A 25,802-nucleotide genomic window follows, 5' to 3' on the forward strand; every position below is an offset into this window, starting at 1 on the left:
TCTCTCAGCCCCACCCACCTCACAGGGTGCCTGTTGTGGGGGAGGAAGGGAGAGGAGATTGTAGGCCATTCTGAGACTCTGTCCTTGAAAGGGCAGCTTCTGGGAGAGCACACCCCACCCGCCTCACAGGGTGTCTGTTGTGGGGAGGAAGGGAAAGGAGATTGTAGGCCGTTCTGAGACTCTGTCCTTGAAAGGGCAGCTTCTGGGAGAGCTCTCTCAGCCCCATTCGCCTCACAGGGTTTTCGTTGTGGGGGAGGAAGGGAAAGGAGATAGTGGGCTGCTCTGAGACTCTGTCCTTGAAAGGGCAGCTTCTGGGAGAGCTCTCTCAGCCCCACCCACCTCACAGGGTGCCTGTTGTGGGGGAGGAAGGGAGAGGAGATTGTAGGCCATTCTGAGACTCTGTCCTTGAAAGGGCAGCTTCTGGGAGAGCTCTCTCAGCCCCACCCACCTCACAGGGTGACTGTTGTGGGGGAGGAAGGGAAAGGAGATAGTGGGCTGCTCTGAGAATCTGTCCTTGAAAGGGCAGCTTCTGGGAGAGCTCTCTCAGCCGCACCTGCCTCACAGGGTGTCGGTTGTGGGGGGAGAAGATAAAGGATATTGTAAGCCGCTCTGAGTCCCTGATTCAGAGAGAAGGGCGGGGCATAAATCTGCAATTCTTCTTCTCCTTTCTCTTTATTGTATTGTAATTTTATACACATATCAGTCATTTGTCACTATAACCTTTGGGTTGTGCTTGCGTTTGTATTTCTGGAGTGACTTCTCTCAACTGTACACCTTCCAAGGACATCAAGGTGGCAAATGGGGTGCTTTCTGCTCCACCACCTTATCCCCACAACACTGGGAAGGAGATGAGGCAAAAAAAGAGAGAAGGCCTTTTCCTAAGGTCCTCGTGTTGCAGGGCTGAGTGGAATACTGGAACCCAAGCCTCCAAAGCTGACGTTGGCAGGCTCTCCCTTGTCTTACTGAATAAAGTTTTTCAAATGCACTTGAGCCCTGAATGCCCAGTAATCCAACCCTTCTGGAAAGCAGTGTTAAATGGCTGCCCATTGTGTACCGGATTCGTTATAAGGTGCTGGTTACTACCTTTAAAGCCCTATATGGCTGAGGACCTGTCTACCTTAGGAACCATCTCTCCCCATATGTTCCCCAGAGAGTGCTTTGATCTAGCTCGCAAAACCTGCTGAGAATCCCTGGGCCGAAGGAACTCAAATTGAAAACAAGAGAGAGGGCCTTTTCGGCTACAGCTCCCAGCTACGGTGAGTGGAGAAGAGGCGGCAGCCGCGTCACCCGCTCCGAGATGGGGCGGCTCGCCGCCCTCCTTGGCGCCGTTTCCCCGCCCTCCCCCCACTTCCGTTTTTTTGGGGAGCGGGGGAAGAGGCTGGAAATCCTGCAGTCCCCCGCCAGGGCGGGAGGGTTGCAAAGCCTAGGTGTGGGCCTTGCGGGACCTTAACCAATTCCACCAGGCCTGTAAGACCGTCCTCTTCCAGCTGGCTTTTTAATGTGGAATTATTATACCATCACTATGCAAAGCTATGTTATATTCGTAGCACCAAATTAATCTGTGGTTTTAAATTTTGTTTTATTGATGTTTTAATGCTTAACTGAGTAATAACTGTAAATTGGGATATTTTATTTGTTTTCTTATTTTACTATTGTAATGCTGTATTTATGTTCTGTGAGCCGTCCTGAGCCTGCTTCGGCGGGGAGGGCGGGATATAAATAATAATAATAATTATTATTATTATTATTATTCATACTCTAACTCCACAAAATATTTCGATGACACCAGAAGCTTTGCTACTGAATTTCAGACCAGAGAACAAAGTTCCCAAAGTTGTACAGGAAAGAATTATCTGATTACTATATCCCGCTAAGGCGTGGGGAACAGTGGCTCTCCAGATGTTTTTCGCCTACAACTCCCACCAGCCCCAGCCACTGGCCATGCTGGCAGGGGCTGATGGGAGTTGTAGGCAAAAAACATCTGGAGAGCCACCGTTCCCCACCCCTAGATCAACAATAGCCAGTCCATGGTAAATTGATAAAATTCCATCCTTAAAAACCTGGCATAATAAACTCTGGAATTTATATATCCTAGCAAAACTTAATGACAAATCAAGAAGAAGAAGAAGATGAAGATATTGGATTTATAGCTCGCCCTCCACTCTGAAGAGTCTCAGAGCAATCTCCTTTACCTTCCTCCCCGACAACAGACACCCTGTGAGGCGAGTGGGACTGAGAGGGCTCTCACAGTAGCAGCCCTTTCAAGGACAGAGTCTCAGAGCGGCCTACAATCTCCTTGCCTTCCTCACAAAGACACCCTGTGAGGTGGGTGGGCTGAGAGAGCTCTCCTAGAAACTTTCCTTTCAAGGACAGAGTCTCAGAGCGGCTCACAATGTCCTTTTCCTTTCTCCCCCACAAGAGACACCCTGTGAGGTGGGTGGGGCTGAGAGAGCTCTTCCAGAAGCTGCCCTTTCAAGGACAGAGTCTCAGAACAGCCCACAATCTCCTTTCCCTTCCTCCCCTGCAAGTGGAGTTGTGGGGAATCAAACCCGGTTCTCCCAGATAAGATTCAGCACACTTAACCACTACACCAAACTGGCTCTCCATCAAAACCATTAAGGGACTCTGACAGCTTTTCCGATATAGTGACTGTCTGGTTTCCAGTTTTTGAATTCCTACAAGAAAGATCTGAAACACCAACTGTTATAGAATCTTTTCATTTATGGTAAAAGCAGGGCTTTTTTTGACCAGGAATACGGTTCTGGCTTACTTGGCATCAGGGGGTGTGGCCTAATATGCAAATGAGTTCCTACTGGGCTTTTCCTACAAAAAAGCCCTGGGTGAAACAATGGCAATATCAGGGGTGGGAGGAGTATGGCCTAATATGCAGTTATTTACTTGTAAAAATAAGTCTGACATCAGTGACGTGGAAAAGTATGTATTTGTTAATATTGTTAAATAATGTATAAGTTTGTATTGCTACATAACAAAATGACCAATAAAAACTATTGGGGGGGGGAATGCATTTGAGTCTCAGAGCTTTAGCCCAACACCCCCCCACACACACACTTACGCTTGATTTTCCAGTGGAAGGGAGGGGTCTACCCACTCCGCCGCAGGGGGGCTGCCCTCCGGACTCTGGGAGCGGCCAAACTTGGAACTGCCCGTCAGGTGTTTTGGCTGGTGCAAACGCTCCATGTGCACCGAAGAGGAGGAAATTGAGGACGTCCGTTCCCACTCAGGGGTCTCAAACTGCACTGTGTAGACAGCAGGAAGACAGAAGGCCACAAAAGCATTAGGTGGGGTGAGAGAGAGAGAGAGAGAGAGAGAGGAGATGGGCTGAGATGCTGGGGGCCAAAAAGTAAAAATGGCATTAAAAACAACAACAAAAACCTGAGAGTTTTATTAGAAAAGAGCCAAACTGTGTTAGTCTTGAAGGTGACCGTTACAGCAGTTCCACAGTGGGACAGGCTTCCTCCTCGGGAGGTGGTGGGCTCTCCTTCCTTGGAGGTTTTTCAACAGAGGCTAGATGGCCATCGGACAGCAATGAGGATCCTGTGAATTCAGGGGGAGGTGTTTGTGAGTTTCCTGCATTGTTCAGGGGCTTGGACTAGATGACCCTGGAGGTCCCTTCCAACTCCATGATTCTATTCTATGACTCTGGCTCTTTTCTCCTGCTCCAGACAGGCTAAAATGGCTACCTACCTTGACAGTATTATGGTTCTCCATTCCAAAATAAACCTTTTTATAATGAATCTGTCATTGTTTTTCGTTCATCAGAACACCTGAAGCCAGGGCCACACAAAAATCTGGCACATTTTCAAACACCTCATGAAGTGGTTATAGGGTTGCAACTATACCTGTTTATATATAAACAGTGATAATGCTCATCCTAAACAGTGCCTAGGGTTGCCAATCTCCAGGTGGTACCATGAGATTTCCAAGAATTACAGCTTACTTGCGGAGAATGGAGATCAGTTCCCTTGGAGAAAAACGGCAGTTTTGGAGGGCAGACCGTATGGTATTGTATACTCAGCTGTGGCCTTCCCTCTCAAAATTCCACCATTCCCAAACTCTGCCCCCAAATCTCTAAGAATTTCCAAATCTGGAGTCAGTGGTCCTAGTGATAACGCTTGTCCTGGGTGGTACCCATTTCAGGCGGCCAGTGGCTGAAATCTAGCATACCAGGGAGAAAGGTTTTCAGCATCTCTTCAGGATGCTAATTCTTTCATCTTCAGAGAGCTGTTTCTTAAGAACATGAGAGAAGCCATGTTGGATCAGGCCAATGGCCCATCCAGTTCAACACTCTGTGTCACATAAGAACATAAGAGAAGCCATGTAGGATCAGGCCAATGGCCCATCCAGTCCAACACTCTGTGTCACAGAAGAACAGAAGAGAAGCCTTGTTGGATCAGGCCAATGGCCCCTCCAGCACAACACTCTGTGTCACATAAGAACATAAGAGAAGCCATGTTGGATCAGGCCAATTGCCCATCCAGTTCAACACTCTGTGTCACATAAGAGAAGCCATGCTGGATCAGGCCAATGGCCCATCCCGTCCAACACTCTGTGTCACACAGGGGCCAAAAAACCCAGGTGCCATCAGGAGGTCCATCAGTGGGGCCAGGACACTAGAAGCCCTCCCACTGTTGGCGCTCCAAGCACCAAGAATACAGAGCATCACTGCCCCAGACATAAGAGATGCCATGTTGGATCAGGCCAATGGCCCGTCCAGTCCAACACTCTCTGTCACACAGTGGCCAATATATGTGTGTGTGACATACATATATATATATGCACACACATATACACACACACACATATATATATATATATATATATATATATATATATATATATATATATATATATATACTGTAGCTAATAGCTGCTGATGGTCCTTTGCTCCATATTTTTATCCAATCCCCTCTTGAAGCTGCCTATGCTTGTAGCCGCCACCACCTCCTGTGGCAGTGAATTCCACATGTTAATCACCCTTTGGGTGAAGAAGGACCTCCTTTTATCCGTTCTAACCCGACTGCTCAGCAATTTCATCAAATGCCCACGAGTTCTTGTATTGTGAGAAAGGGAGAAAAGTACTTCTTTCTCTACCTTCTCCATTCCATGCATTATCTTGTAAACCTCTCTCATGTCACCCCGCAGTCGGCGTTTCTCCAAGTTAAAGAGCCCCAAGCAGTTTAACCTTTCTTCATAGGGAAAGTGTTCCAAACCTTTAATTTTTATTTTTGGCAGGAAGTTTCGTAAAAACAAACATGCAGCCTGCAAGGGGGACAGCCCAGAAAATAATCGCTCCTTAGTTGCACAGATATACAAAACTTAAAAGCCGGAGCTGAGGACCCTGGTTCAAATCTCAGCTCTGACGTGACCTCACTAGGTTGTCTTAGGCCAACTATTATACAATATATTGGTCTACCTCAGGGGTGGCCAAACTTGCTTAATGTAAGAGCCTCGTAGAATAAATGTCAGATGTTTGAGAGCCGCCAGACATGAACGTCAGATGTTTGAGAGCCACAAGACGGGAGGGAGAGAGGAAGACAAATAGATGGGGGAGGGAAGGGGAGGGGGAAAGAAAGCAACTTTAACTTTAAACATTAACTTCTCCAAGCCAGCCAATGGGGCCATGGGGGCTTCGAGAGCCACACAATATGTTCAAAAGAGCCACACGCAGCTCCCGAGCCACAATTTGGCCACCCCTGGTCTACCTTTCACAGGACTTACAAAAACAATTGCGAATGTGCCCAGAGTTACTCTGGACGTTTAATGCTAAGGAGGGCTTTTCTTCTGGAAAAAGAGGTGCCAGAACTCTCGAGAGGGAAATGAAGGCAAAACACATTGGTGCCCCTCTTGAACTTTTAAACATTTTCTGCAATTTTGTTTCTACAAAGAGGTTCCGGAACTCCATTCCGCTGCAATACCCCAGGGAAAGAAGTCCTGATGGAGATTGTAGGCCGCTCTGAGACTCTGTCCTTGAAAGGGCAGCTTCTGGGAGAGCTCTCTCAGCCCACCCGCCTCACAGGGTGTCTGTTGGGGGGGAGGAAGGGAAAGGAGATTGTAGGCTGCATTTTTACCACATTTTTTTTAGACAACTAAGAAGAAGATATTGGATTTATATCCCGCCCTCCACTCCGAAAAGTCTCAGAGCGGCTCACAATCTCCTTTACCTTCCTCCCCCACAACACACACCCTGTGAGGTGGGTGGGGCTGAGAGGGCTCTCCCAGAAGCTGCCCTTTCAAGGACAGTCTCTCAGAGCAGCCTACAATCTCCTTTACCTTCCTCCCCCACAACAGACATCCTGTGAGGTGGGTGGGGCTGAGAGAGCTCCCCCCGAAGCTGCCCTTTCAAGGACAGAGTCTCAGAGCGGCCTACAATCTCCTTTCCCTTCCTCCCCCACAACAGACACCCTGTGAGGTGGGTGGGGCTGAAAGAACTCTCCCAGAAGCTGCCCTTTCAAGGACAGAGTCTCACAGCGGCCTACAATCTCTTTTATTTTCCTCCCCCACAACAGACACCCTGTGAGGTGGGTGGGGCTGGAAAGGGCTCTCACAGCAGCTGCCCTTCCAAGGACAACCTCTGCCAGAGCTCTGGCTGACCCAAGGCCATGCTAGCAGGTGCAAGTGGAGGAGTGGGGAATCAAACCCGGTTCTCCCAGATAAGAGTCCGCACACTTAACCACTACACCAAACTAATCTATTTATAAGCCGTTTTTGTGACTTTCCCTATGAAGAAAGGTTAAAGCGCTTGGGGCTCTTTAGTTTGGAGAAACGTCGACTGAGGGGTGACATGATAGAGGTTTACAAGATTATGCCTGGGATAGAGAAGGAAGAGAAAGAAGTACTTTTCTCATTTTCGCTCTTCTTACGACTTGAGTTTGATCCCTGGTAGAAGCTGGGTTTTCAAGTAGCCGGCTCGAGGTTGATTCAGCCTTCCATCCTTCCGAGGTTGGTAAAACGAGTACCCAGCTTGCTGGGGGGGAAAGCGTAGAGGACTGGGGAAGGCAATGGCAAACCACCCCGTTAAAAGTCTGCTGTGAAAACGTTGTGAAAGCAACATCACCCCAGAGTCAGAAACGACTGGTACTTGCATAGGGGACCTTTCCTTTTCCACAATATGAGAACTCGTGGACATTCAATGAAATTGCTGAGCAGTCAGGTTAGAATGGATAAAAGGAAGTCCTTCTTCACCCAGAAGGTGATTAACATTTGTAATTCACTGCCACAGGAGGCAGTGGCTGCAACAAGCATAGACAGCTTCAAGAGGGGAATGGATACGCATATGGAGCAGAGGTCCATCAGTGGCTCTTAGCCACAGCTTATCACTGGAACTCTCTGTCTGGGGCTCTGTATTCTGTATGCAGAGCAATGCTCTGTATTCTGTGTGCTTGGGGAGGCACAGTGGGAGGGCTTCTATTGTCCTGGCCCCATTGGTGGACCTCCTGATGGCACCTGGGTTTTTTTGGCCACTGTGTGACACAGAGTGTTGGACTGGAGGGCCCATTGGCCTGATCCAACATGGCTTCTCTGATGTTCTTATGACTGGGAAAGTGCTCAAATCAGAAATGCATCCACAATATCCCAGTAACCAGCCATCTTAAGCGAGGCTTTTTTGTGTGGGAAAAGCCCAGCAGGAACTTATTTGCATATCAGGCCACACACCCCCTGAGGTCACCATTTTTGCACAAGGCTTTTTTGCAGAAGCCCAGTAGGGGCTCGTTTGCATATCTGGCCACACCCCCTGACACCAAGCCAGCCGGAATTGCATTCCTGCTCCAAAAAGAGCCCTGATCCCAGGAAACCAGCCAAAAGAGCAAAAGCAGAAAAATTAGACTCCTCCCATTCGTGAAAAGGAAAGAGGAGAGACGGCCCAACCACAGTGCAACAGCTCAGTCTCAAAGCCTTCTGAAATAAAACCATCTTGACTCTGAAAGCGCCGAATGGCTGTGGCACAACTCGTCTGTCTAGCAGGGAAGCGTTCGAAATGGTTTTTTAATCTGTATTTCTCAGTGGATTTCGATGGTCTAAATTACCCAGCCCGGTTTCTGCGGAGCAGTTGGATGCATTGGGAATCCTCCATTATCTCGTTTTGTTCTGTTTAAAGAACTCTGAATGGTGCACAGTTGTGCTCTCCACGCACGAGTTCCCACAGCTCTTTCAGTCCATTCGTGCCTTTCCCCCCTTCTCGACACAAATGATGTGCGCTGATAAAATATTGCGCTCCACCCGCCCAATGCAATCTGGCAATGATTGTACACACAGCTACAGAAAAGATTCTTTTTTGTGTGCGGCGTCAGATGCGTGGGGCACATCAACAGAACCTCACCTCGCAAGGGGCCCTGATGCAATCGTGCGGATGATCGCCCCGCACGACAGGCTGGCTGCTTTGGGGAAGGATGTTTTGCCATTCCAGATGTGCAAATTTATAACAGAGAGGAGAGATATAATTATATGCATGAAATGAGAGCCATGGTACTTGGCACATTCATGCCCCCATTCCTGAATTAAGCTTAGAAATTCTCCTAGTCGAATCAGACTTCAAGAGGAATTGGGCCAGAACTGTCCCTTTTACTAGGTGGCCCTAGGCCATACCTCCCTAGCATGGTGCCACTGAGCTTCACGGCATCCTCCAGCGCCTTTCCTGGTGCTCACTAAGTGTTTTAGAAAGTGGGCAGGGTGATGTAAGACTTTTGCCCAGTGAGGTTTCTGGCTAGCTACGCAGATTTTTAGTGACATCACTTTGGCAGCAGTTGCCACTGCAGCCAAAGAATCTTCACTGCATGACTGAAAGTAAGCTGCGGCAACCCTTTTGTGACTGGCTCCACCTCCTGCGGCAACCATTTTGTGACTGGCTCCACCTCCTGGGGCAGCCATTTTGTGACTGGCTCCACCTCCTGGGGCAGCCATTTTGTGGCTGCATTGACTGCATTGTGTGCAGTCTGAAGAGTCCCCATTCCAAATATGTTCTGTACACAGCATCACACAACAAGGTAGTACTTTATATTCCCTCGTTTGACTACAAGCTTCGACCAGCTGTCAATAACTCTCTCAGAGCACAGCAAGATTCCAATTCTTTGCACATAATTACGTTATAATTTCCAAAAAGTCCTGCCTCGTCGCTGTGTGATGCTGTGTACATAACATATTTGGAATTGGGACTCTTCAGAAACACTACAGGTTCTCCTCAGGAGCAACTGGGCCGAGGATTCCTTTGACGGTGGAAGGACTGATTGTTGACTACGTGGGACTGCTTGTTAAGAACTTTCTAGATTGTGTCCTTCCTTTGTTTTCCTTTTAGGTGTTCTGTATATCAGGGTATGTTTATAAGATGCTTTGGCTATGGCCCTTTTCACACAGTGTGTTGAGTCCGTATTAAACTGACCCGGTTCTGTTCCAAATATCTTTGTTCCGGATATTATCCATCAGACTGCCATACTGCAATTCGAATCACTCCATGCAGCTATTTCTTCTCCACTATTACGCACATGCGCACATTAAGAACATAAGAGAAGCCATGTTGGATCAGGCCAATGGCCCATCCAGTCCAACACTCTGTGTCACTCAGTGGCCAATATATATATATATATACATACATATACATATACACACACACACGCTGTGGCTAATAGCCACTGATGGACCTCTGCTCCATATTTTTATCCAATCCCCTCTTGAAGCTGGCTATGCTTGTAGCCGCCGCCACCTCCTGTGGCAGTGAATTCCACATGTTAATCACCCTTCGGGTGAAGAAGGACTTCCTTTTATCCGTTCTAACCCGACTGCTCAGCAATTTCATTGAATGCCCACGAGTTCTCGTATTGTGAGAAAGGAAGAAAAGTCCTTCTCTCAGAACGGCCTACAATCTCCTTTCCCTTCCTCCCCCACAACAGACCACCCTGTGAGGTGGATAAGAACATAAGAGAAGCCATGTTGGATCAGGCCAGTGGCCCATCCAGTCCAACACTCTGTGTCACACAGTGGCCAATATATGTGTGTGTGCATACACACACACACACACACACACACATATATATACATACTATGGCTACTAGCCACTGATGGACCTCTGCTCCATATTTTTATCCAATCCCATCTTGAAGCTGGCTATGCTTATAGCTGCCACCACCTCCTGGGGCAATGAGTTCCACATCTTAATCACTCTTTGGGTGAAGAAGGACTTCCTTTTATCCGTTTTAACCTGACTGCTCAGCCTTAGAAGCCTATTAAATGAAGAAATATAAATAAAGAAATAAATCACCTTCTGGAGCTAGGGGCTCCTCCGTCCCTGTGAGCTGTCCCACCGGCGGTGGCCAGGGTAATACGTTAGTCTCCTTAACATCTACTGCAGGAGGACGGAGCAGAGGAGAGGAAGAGAACCAGATGGGAGGAAAGGAAAGAAGAAAAGGGGGGGGGGGTACAGGAGAGAAGAGGAGATGGTGGGTGGGTTGGGATTAAGGTAAGGAGGATCAAGGGGAGAGATGGTTGCAGCAAGGGAGAGAGGAGAAGGGGGAAAGGACCACAGGAAGGCGAGAGGAGAAAGGAAGCAGGAAAGAGAGAAAAAGAGAAGATGGGCGAGAAGGGAAAAGGAGCACAAGGGAGATGAGAGGGGAGAATGGGAGACAAAACAGACATGATAAAAAAGGAAAGATCTAATGACAGACGGACAAGGGAAGCAAGGCAGCTGTCCTCCCCTCCCCCTTCATTCAGTCATCACCAGCTCTTGAATTCAGTCCGAGCTCACTGGAGCGCAGCTCCTGAACCTGAGGGTTCCCCCTCCTTCTTCCCACCTACCTACCTTGTCCATTGCGTAGGAGGTGCAGCTGCATAACAATCCTTGCATTAGGAGAGCGGGCAGCCAGCCAGACAGGGGCTTTGCCATGCCCCCAGAAGCCCCCCCCCCTTTCTCACTTCTTATGTGATTTTGGGTGACAGGTAGCTTGCTGGCCTTTTGACTGTGGGGGGGGGGGTGGCCCAGGAGAGCCCCAGGTGATCGAGGCCTGCTTGGGCTGGTTGGATCTCTAGCCAGCCCAAGCAGGCCTCGCTCGCCCGGGGCTCTCCTTTCTTGCATCGGGTTGCTTTTGGATAGGGGGGTGTTATGCTAATGAGTTATATTAATGCGCTCCACCACGTATTTTTCTACAAAATGACCCCCAGTCACCACTAAAAAATAAAAATAAAAAGGTAAAGGTAGTCCCCTGTGCAAGTACCAGTCGTTTCCGACTCTGGGGTGACGTCGCATCACAACAATTTCACAGCAGACTTTTTTACAGGGTTTGCCATTGCCTTCCCCAGTCCTCTACACTTCCCCCCCCCCCCCAGCAAGCTGGGTACTCCTTTGACCGACCTCGGAAGGACGGAAGGCTGAGTCAACCTGGAGCCGACGACCTGAACCCAGCTTCCGCCGGGATCGAACTCAGGGCGTGAGCAGAGGGCACTGCAGCTTTACCACTCTGCGCCGTAGGAGAAAGTAATTTTAAAAGTATGATGGGAGTCCGGCTTTATTATGACAATTCTAATGCGGTAAGTATTTTAAGGTAGATGCTGAGCCGATATCATTCCGTGCACCTTCCGGTGATGCCAGGAGGGCGTGCGGCATATGCAAATGAGTTGAGCTGATGAGCTCCAGCACCTCTTTTTCTACAAAACGACCCCTGGAGATGGGTGAGGGATGACTCACCCTAAACAAGACTGGCTGGAAGGCCGAGAGAGAGCATTCATTCACTATGACCTACATTTTGGAACCAGCATCCTTCGCCCAATCACGGAAGGAATTGGCAGGGGAGGTGTTTTTTAACCCAGAGGCCTATCTGCCTAGCAGGGACTCGCTCTGGATTTGTCAAGCAGGGAGAAGAGATTGATAATGTGCTTCCCCAGGCAGTAGGGGAAGAGCACGAATCTCCTTGTCCTTCAAATGCACACTCTACCTGGCACACCAGGAAGCGAAAGGACACCTGAGGCGCGAGGGAGGGCTCAGCCACCTGGAAAATGGCCTCAGGTTCCGCACTGTTCCCCGGCTCATTCACTGTGACGTGAAGTGCAAAGAGAGCTGACCAGCCTGACAGAAAAATCTCCAGCCATTCGGCATGATGAGATGTGAGAAGGAAAGAGAAGGGGTCCTTTCTGAGCGCCTCCCTCCCGAGGAAAACCCGCTATCTAGTGTATCAGAAAAGCATTTTTTTTGGTATTAAAGAAGAAGATATTGGATTTATACCCCACCCTCCACTCTGAATCTCAGAGTCAGAGCAGCTCACAATCTTCTTTATCTTCCTTCCCCACAACAGACACGCTGTGCGGTGGGTGGGGCTGACAGCTCTCCCAAAAGCTGCCCTTTCAAGGACAGAGTCTCAGAGCGGTCTACAATCTCCTTTCCCTTCCTCCCCCACAACAGACACCCTGTAAGGTGGATGAGGCTGAGAGAACTCTCCCAGAAGCTGCCCCTTGAAGAACAGAGTCTCAGAGCGGTCTACAATCTCCTTTCCCTTCCTCCCCCACAACAGACACCCTGTGAGGCAGGAGGGGCTGAGAGAGCTCTCCCAGAGGCTGCCCTTTAAAGGACAGAGTCTCAGAGTGGCCTACAATCTCCTTTCCCTTCCTCCCCCCCAACAGACACCCTGTGAGATGGGTGGGGCTGAGAGAGCTCTCCCAGAAGCTGCCCTTTCAAGGACAGAGTCTCAGAGTGACCTACAATCTCCTTTCCCTTCCTCCCCCACAACAGACACCCTGTAAGGTGGATGAGGCTGAGAGAACTCTCCCAGAAGCTGCCCCTTGAAGGACAGAGTCTCAGAGCGGTCTACAATCTCCTTTCCCTTCCTCCCCCACAACAGACACCCTGTAAAGTGGATGAGGCTGAGAGAGCTCTCCCAGAAGCTGCCCCTTCAAGGACAGAGTCTCAGAGCGGTCTACAATCTCCTTTCCCTTCCTCCCCCACAACAGACACCCTGTGAGGCAGGAGGGGCTGAGAGAGCTCTCCCAGAGGCTGCCCTTTAAAGGACAGAGTCTCAGAGTGGCCTACAATCTCCTTTCCCTTCCTCCCCCCCAACAGACACCCTGTGAGATGGGTGGGGCTGAGAGAGCTCTCCCAGAAGCTGCCCTTTCAAGGAGAGAGTCTCAGAGTGACCTACAATCTCCTTTCCCTTCCTCCCCCACAACAGACACCCTGTGAGGCAGATGGGGCTGAGAGGGCTCTCTCAGAAGCTGCCCTTTCAAGGACAACCTCTGCCAGAGCTATGGCTGACCCAAGGCTTTTCCAGCAGGTGCAAGTGGAGGAGTGGGGAATCAAACCCAGTTCTCCCAGATAAGAGTCTGCACACTTAACCACGACACCAAACTGGGTCTCCTTATCTGACATACTCAAATAAGGGATATTGGCTATTTATCTCATTACATCTACCAAACCCATCTTCCACTATATTTTAATGTATTTTTCTAATGGCAAACTGGAATGATGTTCATATATGTGTTACATGTTAAATTAAACCTCTGAGAAACTAATGCCCTCATTAAAAACCCAGAGCTGACATTCCAGCAGACTCTTCACACCTAATGACATAGACATCAATCTGCTATTCTGACTTATATTGTCCCCTTGTTTGATCGGATGCAGGCCAGCTAACAATCACCAGACCCCAAATTAGAGTGAAGTAGCAACTTTAAGACCAACAAAGTTTTATTCAGAATGTAAGCTTTCGTGTGCTCTAAGCACACTTCATCTGATGAAGAGCGCTTAGAGCACACAAAAGCTTCCATCCTGAATAAAACTTTGTTGGTCTTAAAGGTGATACTTGACTCCTACTTTGTTCTACTGCTTCAGACCCACACAGCTGCCCACTTGGATCCAGCTGCCCCCTCTTCCCCCCACCTCTGATTTTATTAATTGCTGATTATTTCTACAGTGCTAAAAGCGCACAAAATACACACTAATAATCAGTACACATAAAGATTACCACTCATTACAATGCCACATGAACTAATTCTAATATACATTCTAGATCCCAATCATGTCATAGTTATTAGAGAGAAGAAGAAGACATTGGATTTATATCCAGCCCGCCACTCCGAAGAGTCTCAGAGCGTCTCACAATCTCCTTTACCTTCCCCCCCCCCGCAACAGACACCCTGTGAGGTAGATGAAGATATTGGATTTATATCCCGCCCCCCACTCCAAAGAGTCTCAGAGCGGCTCACAATCTCCTTTCCCTTCCTCTCCCACAATAGACACCCAGTGAGGCAGGTGGGGATGAGAGAGCTCTCCAAGAAGCTGCCCTTTCAAGGACAGAGTCTCAGAGCGGCCTCCAATCTCCCTTCCCTTCCTCCCCCACAACAGACACCCTGTGAGGCGGGTGGGGATGAGAGAGCTCTCCCAGAAGCTGCCCTTTCAAGGACAGAGTATCAGAGCGGCCTACAATCTCCTTTCCCTTCCTCCCCCACAGCAAACACTCTGTGAGGTGGGTGGGGCTGAGAGAGCTCTCCCAGAAGCTTCCCTTTCAAGGATAGAGTCTCAGAGTGGCCTCCAATCTCCTTTCCCTTCCTCCCCTACAACAGACATCCTGTGAGGCAGGTGAGGCTGAGAGGGCTCTCACAGCAGCTGCCCTTTCAAGGACAACCTCTGCCAGAGCTATGGCTGACCCAAGGCCATTCCAGCAGCTGCAAGGGAAGGAGTGGGGAATCAAACCCGGTTCTCCCAGATAAGAGTCCGCACACTTAACCACTACACCACAGGCACTCTGCCAGGGGTAGCCAAACTTGCTTAATGTAACAGCCACATAGAATAATGTCAGATGTTTGAGAGCTGCAGGATGAAGGAAGGCAGGCAGATAGATGGGGGAAAGAGAGGTGGAAAGAAAGCAACTTTAACTTTAAATGCATTCTCCAAGCTGCCAGCTGGCTTGGAGAATTGATTGGGGGGGGGGAGCTTTTGAGCGCCACACAATATGTGTGAAAGAACCTCATGTGGCTCCCGAGCCACAGTTTGGCCACCGCTACACTATACAGCTGTCGGGTGATCACAATCATTCGTAAATCTGGAACCAATAAATCTGAAACCACAAATCTCTGTCTGATCACAATCGTTCGTAAATCTGGAACCCACGCTCAAATAATTTCCGAATGCAGCTAGTCTGTTACTTCGACGGAGAATCTTTCATAACTTCACAGCTGTATTCGCCAGCAGGATTTACAGCACTGTGGGAGTAACTGGGAGCTCCCGACAACCGTATAACTTCCTTTTTTAAAAAACGAGACACGCTCAAGAACCCGAACGCTATTGCTCAGGGGCTACATCCTGCATATCTCCTAGAGAAATCACTGCAGGCATTTCGCGATCGGATCTCAACACCCCTTTTAAGCATATCTTTGCATCCATGAGGACTGGACACTTGTGAACTTTTTATGGGAAAGGACATTAAGATTCTCAAGAAACTCAATTCCGCACCAAAAGAAGAATCTTTGGGACCGCCTCTCCCCATATGAACCACCTCGGGCTCTGAGGTCTTCTCCTAAAGATGCCCGGCTGCCTTCAACAAGGCCTTTTTGGTCCAGGCCCCCACCTGGTGGAATGAGCTCCTAACCCTAACCCTCACCCTAACCCTAGGGAGAGCCAGTTTGGTGTAGTGGATAAGTGTGCGGACTCTTATCTGGGAGAACCGGGTTTGAATCCCCACTCCTCCCCTTGCACCTGCTGGAATGGCCTTCGGTCAGCCATAGCTCTCGTCCTTGAAAGGGCAGTTCTGGGAGAGCTCTCTCAGCCCCACCCACTTCACAGGGTGTTTGTTGTGGGGGGTGGGGTGGGAAGGTAGAGGAGATTGTGACCACTCTGAGTCTCTGAGATTCAGAGTATAGGGCGGGATATAAATCCAAAATCTTCCTCCTGGAGGTCTGGGCCCTGAGGGACTTATCCAGGTTTTGCAGGGCCTGTAAGATGTAGCTTTTCTGCCAGGCTTTTAATTAATCCAGCGGGTGTCCTCTGAAAGTCATCGTTTTCCCGCAGCATTTCGCCATTATGGTGTTATGTTATGCTGTTAGCCAAGCGCCGCGTGCTGTTTACCGCCTGCGTCTGTTTAGATTGTTTGCTGTGCTGCTCCTGTTTCGTAACGTCTGCGTTTATTATATTATTTTAGCTCTGTTGTTTTATTGTTGTAAGCCGCCCTGACCCCGCTTGCAGGATAGGGATAGAAATCTAAAAATTAAATTAAATTAAGTGAGCAGTGACAAAAGCTCACTCTCCCTGCCACAAGTTGTATTAGTTTGGAAGGTGCTGCTCGACTCTGGCTCTTTCTTCCTATTCCAGCAGACTGACACGGCCATCTTGAAGAAGAAGAAGAAGAAGAAGATATTGGATTTATATCCCGCCCTCCACTCCAAAGAGTCTCAGAGCGGCTCACAATCTCCTTTCCCTTCCTCCCCCACAACAGACACCCTGTGAGGTAGATGAAGATATTGGATTTATATCCCGCCCTCCACTCCAAAGAGTCTCAGAGCGGCTCACAATCTCCTTTCCCTTCCTCCCCCACAACAGACACCCTGTGAGGTAGATGAAGATATTGGATTTATATCCCACCCTCCACTCAGAGTCTCAGAGCGGCTCACAATCTCCTTTCCCTTCCTCCCCCACAACAGACACCCTGTGAGGTAGATGAAGATATTGGATTTATATCCCGCCCTCCACTCCAAAGAGTCTCAGAGCGGCTCACAATCTCCTTTCCCTTCCTCCCCCACAACAGACACCCTGTGAGGTAGATGAAGATATTGGATTTATATCCCGCCCTCCACTCCAAAGAGTCTCAGAGCGGCTCACAATCTCCTTTCCCTTCCTCCCCCACAACAGACACCCTGTGAGGTAGATGAAGATATTGGATTTATATCCCACCCTCCACTCAGAGTCTCAGAGCGGCTCACAATCTCCTTTCCCTTCCTCCCCCACAACAGACACCCTGTGAGGTAGATGAAGATATTGGATTTATATCCCACCCGCCACTCCGAAGAGTCTCAGAGCGGCTCACAATCTCCTTTCCCTTCCTCCCCCACAACAGACACCCTGTGAGGTAGATGAAGATATTGGATTTATATCCCGCCCTCCACTCCAAAGAGTCTCAGAGCGGCTCATAATCTCCTTTCCCTTCCTCCCCCACGACAGACACCCTGTGAGGTGGGTGGGGCTGGAGAGGGCTCTCACAGCAGCTGCCCTTTCAAGGACAACCTCTGCCAGAGCTATGGCTGACCCAAGGCCATTCCAGCAGGTGCAAGTGGAGGAGTGGGGAATCAAACCTGGTTCTCCCAGATAAGAGTCCGCACACTGAACCACTACACCAAACTGGCTCTCCTGCAGATCAGTGACCGGTGTAGATCAGTGACCAGTGTTCCCTCTAAGCTGAGTTAGGGTGAGCTCTCGCATAGATTTTTAGCCTCCAGCTCACACCTTTTTGCCTTAGCTCAGGAAAGATGGCCTCAGAGCACAATAATCTATGCAGCAGCTCACAACTTTAATGCCAGCAGCTCCACACAGTAGAATTTTTGCTCACAAGGCTCTGCAGCTTAGAGGGAACGTTGGCAGTGACTCACAAATTGTGTTAGTCTTTGCAGTGCTGCCAGAGCACTTTTTTTTACTGCTACAGACTAACATAGCCGCCCATCTACGTGCATCAAAACAGCGCATTCAATTCTACGCTGGGATGGCCTTGGGTCAGCCATAGCTCTCGTAGGAGTCGTCCTTGAAAGGGCAGCTGCTGTGAGAGCCCTCTTAGCCCCACCTGCCTCCCAGGGTGTCTGTTGTGGGGGAGGAAGAGAAAAGAGATTGTAGGCCGCTCTGAGACTCTGTCCTTGAAAGGGCAGCTGCTGTGAGAGCCCTCTCAGCCCCACCTGCCTCCCAGGGTGTCTGTTGTGGGGGAGGAAGATAAAGGAGATTGTAGGCCGCTCTGAGACTCTGTCCTTGAAAGAGCAGCCTCTGGGAGAGCTCTCTCAGCCCCACCTGCCTCCCAGGGTGTCTGTTGTGGGGGAGGAAGATAAAGGAGATTGTAGGCCACTCTGAGACTCTGTCCTTGAAAGGGCAGCTTCTGGGAGAGCCCTCTCAGCCCCACCCTCCTCACAGGGTGTCTGTTGTGGGGGAGGAAGGAAAGGAGATTGCAGGCCACTCTGAAACTCTGTCTTTGAAAGGGCAGCTTCTGGGAGAGCTCTCTCCCACCTCACAGGGTGTCTGTTGTGGGGACAGGGGGGTGGGGAGAGGAAGGGAAAGGAGATTGTGACTGCTCTGAGACTCTGAGATTCAGAGTATAGGGAGGGATATCAATCCAGTGTCATCATCACTGGCATTAAAGTTGTGAGCTCCTGCATAGATCAGTTTGCTCAGGGGCCATTTCTCCTGAGCGAAGGCGAAAAGGTGTGAGTCGGAGGCTAAAAAATTGTGAGCTAGCTCACACGAACTCAGCTGAGAGAGAACAGTGTGTGCTCCAAGGAACAGGTGAGCAAGATCCTCACCTGCAAACGCCCGAGAAATGTGGTTCTTCTTCCATTCCCACGGCTGGTCGTACTCGTCCGCTGGCCGCTCATCGTCCTGAGGCAGACGGCTCTCTCGGGGTGTCTCTGCAGAGGAGCCCTCTGGGTTGGCCTCGGGTTCCTTCTCCTCGTAGGGGGTGTCGTACAACTGTAGACCCTTCCGGGATTTCTTCACCTTTCTCTCCTCCCTGTCACTTTTGCGCTGGAGATCTGAAAATGCCCAGGTGGGAAAGTTATGTCACGTTAGCGACAGGAGGGAAGGACACAAACTGAACCCACAAACTGGAGAGCCACATTCGAGTGATAGATTCAGGTGGGTAGCCATTTTGTTCTGAAGCAACAGGACGAAGTTTGAGTCCAGTGGCACCTTTAAGACCAGCAAAGACCGATTCCGCACTAGGCTTGTTCCAAGTGGAGAGCCCTTTTGTCCCCGGCCCTTCTCTTGGTTTTCACACAAGCTGCCCCAGAGCAGCGAGTCGGCCCGCTGCTTTTCCACAGCAAGCAGAAACCACTTGTAAGAAGATTTCACTTGCTACGGAAAAGCGGTGTGCCAACTCACCGCTCCGGGGCAGCTTGTGTGAAAACCAAGAGAAGCACCGTCGGCAAAAGGGCTCTCCACTAGTGCGAAATCGGTCAAAGTTTAATTCTGTGCATGCGCATGAAAGCTTAGGCCTACCCCCCACGGCTGCTCCTCCAACTACTCCAGGCCAGAAACAAATTTTGAACCCTTTCCCTTTTACAGATCCCTTCGTTCTTCTTAGGGTTGCCAAGTCCAATTTAAGAAATATCTGGGGACTTTGGGGGTGGAGCCAGGAGACTTTGGGGGTGGAGCCAGGGGACATTAGGGGTGGGGCCAAGATCAAGGCTGTGACAAGCATCATTGAACTCCAAAGGGAGTTCTGGCCATCACATTTAAAGGGACGGCACACCTTTTCAATGCCTTCCTTCCATAGGAAATAATGAAGGATAGGGGCACCTTCTTTTGGGGCTCACAGAATTGGACCCCCTGGTCCAATCGTTTTGAAACTTGGAGGATATTTTGGGGAGAGGCACTAGATACTGTACTGAAAATTTGGTGCCTCTATCTCAAAAAACAGCTCCCCCAGAGCCCCAGATACCTGCAGATCAATTCTCCCATTATTTTCTATGGGAATAAATCTCCCTAGGAAATAACAGAGTATCCAGCAGACATTTCCCTCCCCTCCCCCCGCTTTCTGAGGACCCTGAAGTGGGGGGAGGGCCTCCAAACCGGGGGATCCCCTGCCCCCACCTGGGGATTGGCAACCCTAGTTCTTCTAGTTGTGGAGATCTGCATGCATTGCCAGGGGGCTTTTGAGAACGACGGCACATTCATAAGGACTAGAACCTCGAGTGGTTTTCGTCGGTTGTCAGGGCAAGCAGAGATTATCCGGAAGCTGGATTCTCTTGCGCAGCAGCGGCCTGCACAGAAACCCAGCGATGTTGGAAGCTGTCCCCTTTTGCGTTCCCAAAATCTGGCTCCATTATCTGCACCATCCATAACAATTAGGCCAAGTACGCACTGCCCTATGGGCCCCCACACCTTTAGGGGCCCCAGGCTGGCTCCCCTCCACCGGTTTCCCCCCTTCTTGCAGCCTTTCCAGCCTACGCGAGCAACCAGCAATCGAAATGCTCTTTGCCCGACTTGCCTGGTGCGGCTGCTGCCGGCGTTGTCGCCAAGTTTGCCTCTCTCTGCCTCTCCCCCGCAGCTTAGGCTTTGCCTCTCTCTGCCTCTCCCCCGCAGCTTAGGCTTTTGAGAAGGGGCCGGCAGGCTGCAGGGGGGAAGGCCATGAGTGGTGGGGCAGGCACTCAGACTCTGAGATAATTTGCAAGGCCCCCCCCAAGATTTCGCCTGCCGAGGGGCCTCCACAGGGTTTAATCCGCTGTCTCACATCTCTATGAATTCTGGAGACCCGGTGTTGTGTCTCGCGTTTCGGTCCCCGAGTTTCCAACACAACGCGACTGAGGCGAGCGGCTGGAAACAGCGGGTCACCTGACGTAAGGGGCAAATGCAATCCGCCTATGAAGATCTGCGGTGGGAAGGTTAACCGGTCAAGATTGGACCTGCCCAGGAAGGAGTTTGTTCCGGGTAATGTATATAAGCAGGGAACCAGCCTCACCATGTTCTCTTGGTGATGTACTCGCTAATAAAGGATGTTGAATGCTAAGCGTGTCCAAACCCAGTACATCACACCCTCACTCACCAGTCACCACCTTTTGAGCATCGTAGGGTTCCATGTATCCATTGTTTTCCAGCTCCACATCCTCCTCCCCATCTTCTTTCAGCTCTCGGTGAGCATCGAAGGGGTCCGAATACTCACTCTCGCCGGGGGGCTGAAGGCAAGCAGAGGGCAACAGTCAAGGGAGGAATAACACACAATAGCAATCCGGTTGCGCGTTCTTTTGGCTCATCGTAACTAGGGTTCCTGCGCCCCACAGGAATTGCAAAGAGCCAGTTTGGTGCAGCGGTTAAGTGCACAGACTCTTATCTGGGAGAACTGGGTTTGACTCCCCACTCCTCCACTTGCAGCTGCTGGAATGGCCTCGGGTCAGCCATTGCTCTCGTGGGAGTTGTCCTTGAAAGGGCAGCTTCTGGGAGAGCTCTCTCAGCCCCACCCACCTCACGGGGTGCCTGTTGTGGGGGAGGAAGGGAAAGGAGATTGTAGGCTGCTCTGCGACTCTGTCCTTGAAAGGGCAGCTTCTGGGAGAGCCCTCTCAGCCCCACCCACCTCACAGGGAGTCTGTTGTGGGGGAGGAAGGCAAAGGAGATTGTAGGCCGCTCTGAGACTCTGTCCTTGAATGGACAGCTTCTGGGAGAGCCCTCTCAGCCCCACCCACCTCACAGGGTGTCTGTTGTGGGGGAGGAAGGCAAAGGAGATTGGAGGCCGCTCTGAGACTCTGTCCTTGAAACGGCAGCTTCTGGGAGAACTCTCTCAGCCCCACCCACCTCACAGGGAGTCTGTTGTGGGGGAGGAAGGCAAAGGAGATTGGAGGCCGCTCTGAGACTCTGTCCTTGAATGGACAGCTTCTGGGAGAGCTCTCTCAGCCTCACCCGCTTCACAGGGTGTCCGTTGTGGGGGAGAAAGGGCAAGGAGATTGTAGGATTCTCAAAGTCATGAAGATTCTTGTCCCCGCAAGAGACACCAGTAAGGAATGAATTCCAAAGGGCAGTAAAGCGAAGTAGGAGTCCAGTTGCACCTTTAAGACCAACAAAGTTTTATTCAGAATGTAAGCTTTCGTATGCATGCGTACTTCTTCAGACGAAGGGATGGGGTACAGTGGGTTGAAATGCATGTAGTTGGTGGATTAAGAGTGTAAACTGATACAAAGTTAGACTCAAATGGCAGAATAGTGTAATAAATGGGAAGACTGTTTGGTCCGGATAGCAATGAAAGGCATTAAAAGCTGCCTGTTATTGCTATAATAAATATAATAAAAGTTACCTTTTATTGCTGTCCAGACCAAATGGTCTTCCCATTTATTACACTGTTCTGCCATTTGAGTCTAACTTTGTATCAATTGACGCTCTTAGCCCACCAGCTACATGCATTTCAGCCCAGTCTACCCCATTCCCTCGTCTGAAGAAGTCTGCATGTGTACGAAACTTACATTCTGAATAAAACTTGCTTGGTCTTAAAGGTACTGCTGCTTTGTTCTACTGCTTCAGACCAACACAGCTGCCCACTTGGATCGATGATTACACATTCTGAACTGGACGTGCCGAAAGGCTGACTACAGAAAGCTCTGGAATTCTTGTGCCCACAAGAGACACCGTTAAGGGATGAATTCCCAAGGGCAGGCGATGCTTACACATTCTGAAACTGGACGTGCGGAAAGGCTGACTACAGAAAGCTCTGGAATTCTTGTGCCCACAAGAGACACCATTAAGGGATGAATTCCCAAGGGCGCTTACACATTCTGAAACCGGTGTGTGGAAAAGGTGGCTACGGAATGTTCCGGAATCCCTGCTGGGCTCTCTGTCCTGAAGCAGACGCATTGCGATGGGTGTCTGGGAAGGGCAAGGGGAGACAGCGGCCCACTCGGGCGTCCAATCAAGGCCCACTCTGTTTAGCCAGCAAGAAAGGACACATCCCTGCGGGAGACACCCTGGCTGTAGGTGAATTCCCAGAGGCAACAGCTATTTTCCAGTCAGTTCCTTCCTCCCCACGCCCCTCCCAATAGCTTGCCCTCCAACACAACCAGATGGTTGTTCTGTCCCCCCCCCACCCCCCCCCCCATTATGCACCTTTGGCTGGCAAGAAGAGGACGTGCACAAGGTTGAGTGGCTTTCCCTCTCCCGGCTCGCTGTGCTTTCTCGAAGGGTTTCCTCCCCTTCCCCCATTTCCCCCCTAATTGCTGTTGTCCCCACTTGCTACGCCGGTGCATTAGATGCGCTCAAACAGCCCGCAGAGAGGAAATGTTTTGAGAAGCTGCAGGGAGGCAAAATGAGACAGGAGTATGGAAATAAGCTATCAGCCTCTCCTCCGAGCAATTACCCTCACCCTGCCCTTTGGTGCGTGCCAATTGAGTGCTTGGGGGGGGAAGGTACTCAGTTGATGGAGGGTGTGTGGTGTGGGGGGGGGAAGCTTCTGGTGGCTGATGTGGGATGTTTAGACAGCAAAATGACATCTAATTGTTTTGCACGATTCATCTCCCTTTGTTCCCCACCCCGCTCCAGCTCACCACTGAAGGATATCTGCCTATTCCCAGGCGCCTAGATGGAGGTTTTCACAAAATGCAAATGCTCACGCCCAATCACGCACAAACAGACGGCAAAGGACTAAGGAGGACAAGGCGAGCTAAAGAAAGCAGAAGGGAGGAAAGGATCAGGTGTGAAATTGATTCCATCTGTGGCGTTTGTTCAGAAGCAAAAAGCGCCTTCTCTCTGTTTGCAGGTCGTGCCATCGACGCATCTAAAGAGACAGTCTCCTTTAAGAAAGGGGGGAGGAATTCCTCTGCCCCCATTCTCTACCCCCCCTGAGGTCATAACTCTGCACCCCTCCAGCTGACAAGGGAGCTTCAGGCAGGGGGATTGGAACCCATCTCTCCCAAATCCTTGTCTATCACTCCAGGCACAATGCCCCACCGCCTCTCAGACAGCCCACTGTTGCGGGGGAAATTAAAATCGGTCCCCTTATTTCAACAAATAAGAGCCCCGTGGCGCAGAGTGGTAAAGCTGCAGCACTGCAGTCCGAGTGCTCTGCTCACGATCTGAGTTCGATCTTGGCGGAAGCTGGGTTCAGGTAGTCAGCTCAAGGTTGACTCAGCCTTCCGTCCTTCCGAGGTCAGTAAAATGAGTACTCAGTCTGCTGGGGGGGAGGGAAGTGTAGATGACTGCGGAAGGCAATGGCAAGCCACCCCATAAAAAAGTCTGCCGTGAAAACGTCAGTGTTTCGACGTCACCCCAAAGACGGAGAGAGGATGGTGTGGAATTGTTTTCTGTGGCCCTGGAAGGTAGGGCCAGAACCAAGGGGTTGAAATTAAATCAAAAAAGTTTCCACTCAACATTAGGAAGAACTTCCTGACCGTTAGAGTGGTTCCTCAGTGGAACAGGCTTCCTCCTTGGGAGGTGGTGGGCTCTCCTTCCTTGGAGGTTTTGAAACAGAGGCTAGATGGCCATCTGACAGCAATGAAGATTCTGTGGATTTAGGGGGAGGTGTTTGTGAGTTTCCTGCATTGTGCAGGGGGTTGGACTAGATGACCCTGGAAGTCCCTTCCAACTCTAGGATTCTATGATTCTTCGGGAGGTGGTGGGCTCTCCTTCCTTGGAGGTTTTTCAACAGAGGCTAGATGGCCATCTGACAGCAATGAAGATCCTGTGAATTTAGGGGAAAGGGGTTTGTGAGTTTCCTGCACTGTGCAGGGGGTTGGGCTAGAAGACTGACTAGCCGGGGCCATTCAAGTCTGGGCACATCTGAGATACATTTGAGATACTCTCCTTGGCAAATAGAAGGGGAAGACATGGAAGCCGTGACAGAGTTCACATTCCTGGGGTCGAAGATCACTGCAGATGGTGACTGCAGCCATGAAATTAAAAGACGTTTGCTCCTTGGGAGGACAGCTATGGTGAACCTGGGCAGTATAATAAAAAGCAGAGACATCAGCCTGCCAACAAAAGTCCATATAGTCAAAGCGACGGTATTCCCAGTAGTAATGTATGGCTGTGAGAACTGGACCATAACGAAGGCCGAGTGCAGAAGAATAGATGCTTTTGAGCTGTGGTGCTGGAGAAGACTCTTGAGAGTCCTTTGCACTGCAAGAAGATCCAGTCAGTCAGTCCTAAGGGAAATCAACCCTGACTGTTCCCTGGAAGGTCAGATGCTAAAGCTGAAATACTTTGGCCATTCAATGAGAAGGGAGCCCTCACTGGAGAAGATCCTGATGCTGGGAAAGACAGAAGGCAAAAGAAGAAGGGGATGGCAAAAGAGGAGATGGCTGGACAGCGTTACTGATGTAACAAACACGAATTTGAGCAGACTTCGGAGGATGGTGGAAGACAGGAGGGCCTGGCGTGACTTGGTCCAGGGGGCTGCAAAGAGTCGGACTCGACTGTGTGACTGAACCGCGACAACATTTTAAAAACACCTGATTTGTAGTTCATAGGGGAGGGGCATTTTTCCAGACAGTCAAATCTGCTTGACTGAAGTGACGGACTGTTCCCAGCAACCAAATTGCCCCAAACCACAACAAAACCTTCGTGCCACCGCTCCTGACAGAACCTCCTGGGTTTTTCTGGCCCATTTCCATACACGTAGACAAGCACACTGCTCTCTGGAAAAGTGTGCTTGTGTAAGATTTGTAAAGCCTTTAATTGGACTGAAAGGTATGATACATCAGACTTCGTTCGACCCTCTCTTTGAGGAAAGTGTACAGAAATGGACCATAAACGTCCAGGCGGTTCAGTCAGAGGCAGCCCGAAGGAGTCCTCACAATGTTCCAAGCTTGGAGTTTCTTAAATAACAAAGGGAATTTAATGTTGGAACTTTTGAAGTAATGAATGCAATCTGATATTGCAGCACAAGCACATTACTCCATTAAGGAACCAGAGCTAAGAGACATTGTGTAATACACAAAACTATTGGAATGCATCTTGAACATAAAAGAAGCCATGTTGGATCAGGCCAATGACCCATCCAGTCCAACACTCTGTGTCACACAGTGGCCAAAAAACCCAGGTGCCATCAGGAGGTCCATCAGTGGGGCCAGGACACTAGAAGCCCTCCCACTGTTACTCCCCCCCCCAAGCACCAAGAATACAGAGCATCACTGCCCCAGACAGAAGAACA

General features: G+C 50.0%; 1 protein-coding gene across 3 annotated transcripts in view; it reads right to left on the reverse strand.

Moving 5' to 3' along the window:
• Positions 1-25,802, reverse strand: part of SHD (Src homology 2 domain containing transforming protein D) — a 62,489-nt gene that overhangs the window by 22,082 nt on the left and 14,605 nt on the right. The window contains exons 2-5 of one of the 3 annotated variants that reach the window (XM_060233432.1): positions 20,721-20,850; positions 18,481-18,708; positions 10,271-10,351; positions 3,074-3,257 (exon numbers count right to left, since the gene is read on the reverse strand). In XM_060233432.1, the coding sequence (XP_060089415.1) occupies positions 3,074-3,257; positions 10,271-10,351; positions 18,481-18,708; positions 20,721-20,850 (623 nt within the window). Of the gene's footprint in view, positions 1-3,073; positions 3,258-10,270; positions 10,355-18,480; positions 18,709-20,720; positions 20,851-25,802 lie in introns of all 3 variants that reach the window. The other 2 variants (XM_060233431.1, XM_060233433.1) reach the window with 2 other exon arrangements.

Source organism: Heteronotia binoei, chromosome 2, assembly GCF_032191835.1.
Source record: "Heteronotia binoei isolate CCM8104 ecotype False Entrance Well chromosome 2, APGP_CSIRO_Hbin_v1, whole genome shotgun sequence".
Taxonomy (NCBI): Eukaryota; Metazoa; Chordata; class Lepidosauria; order Squamata; family Gekkonidae; genus Heteronotia; species Heteronotia binoei.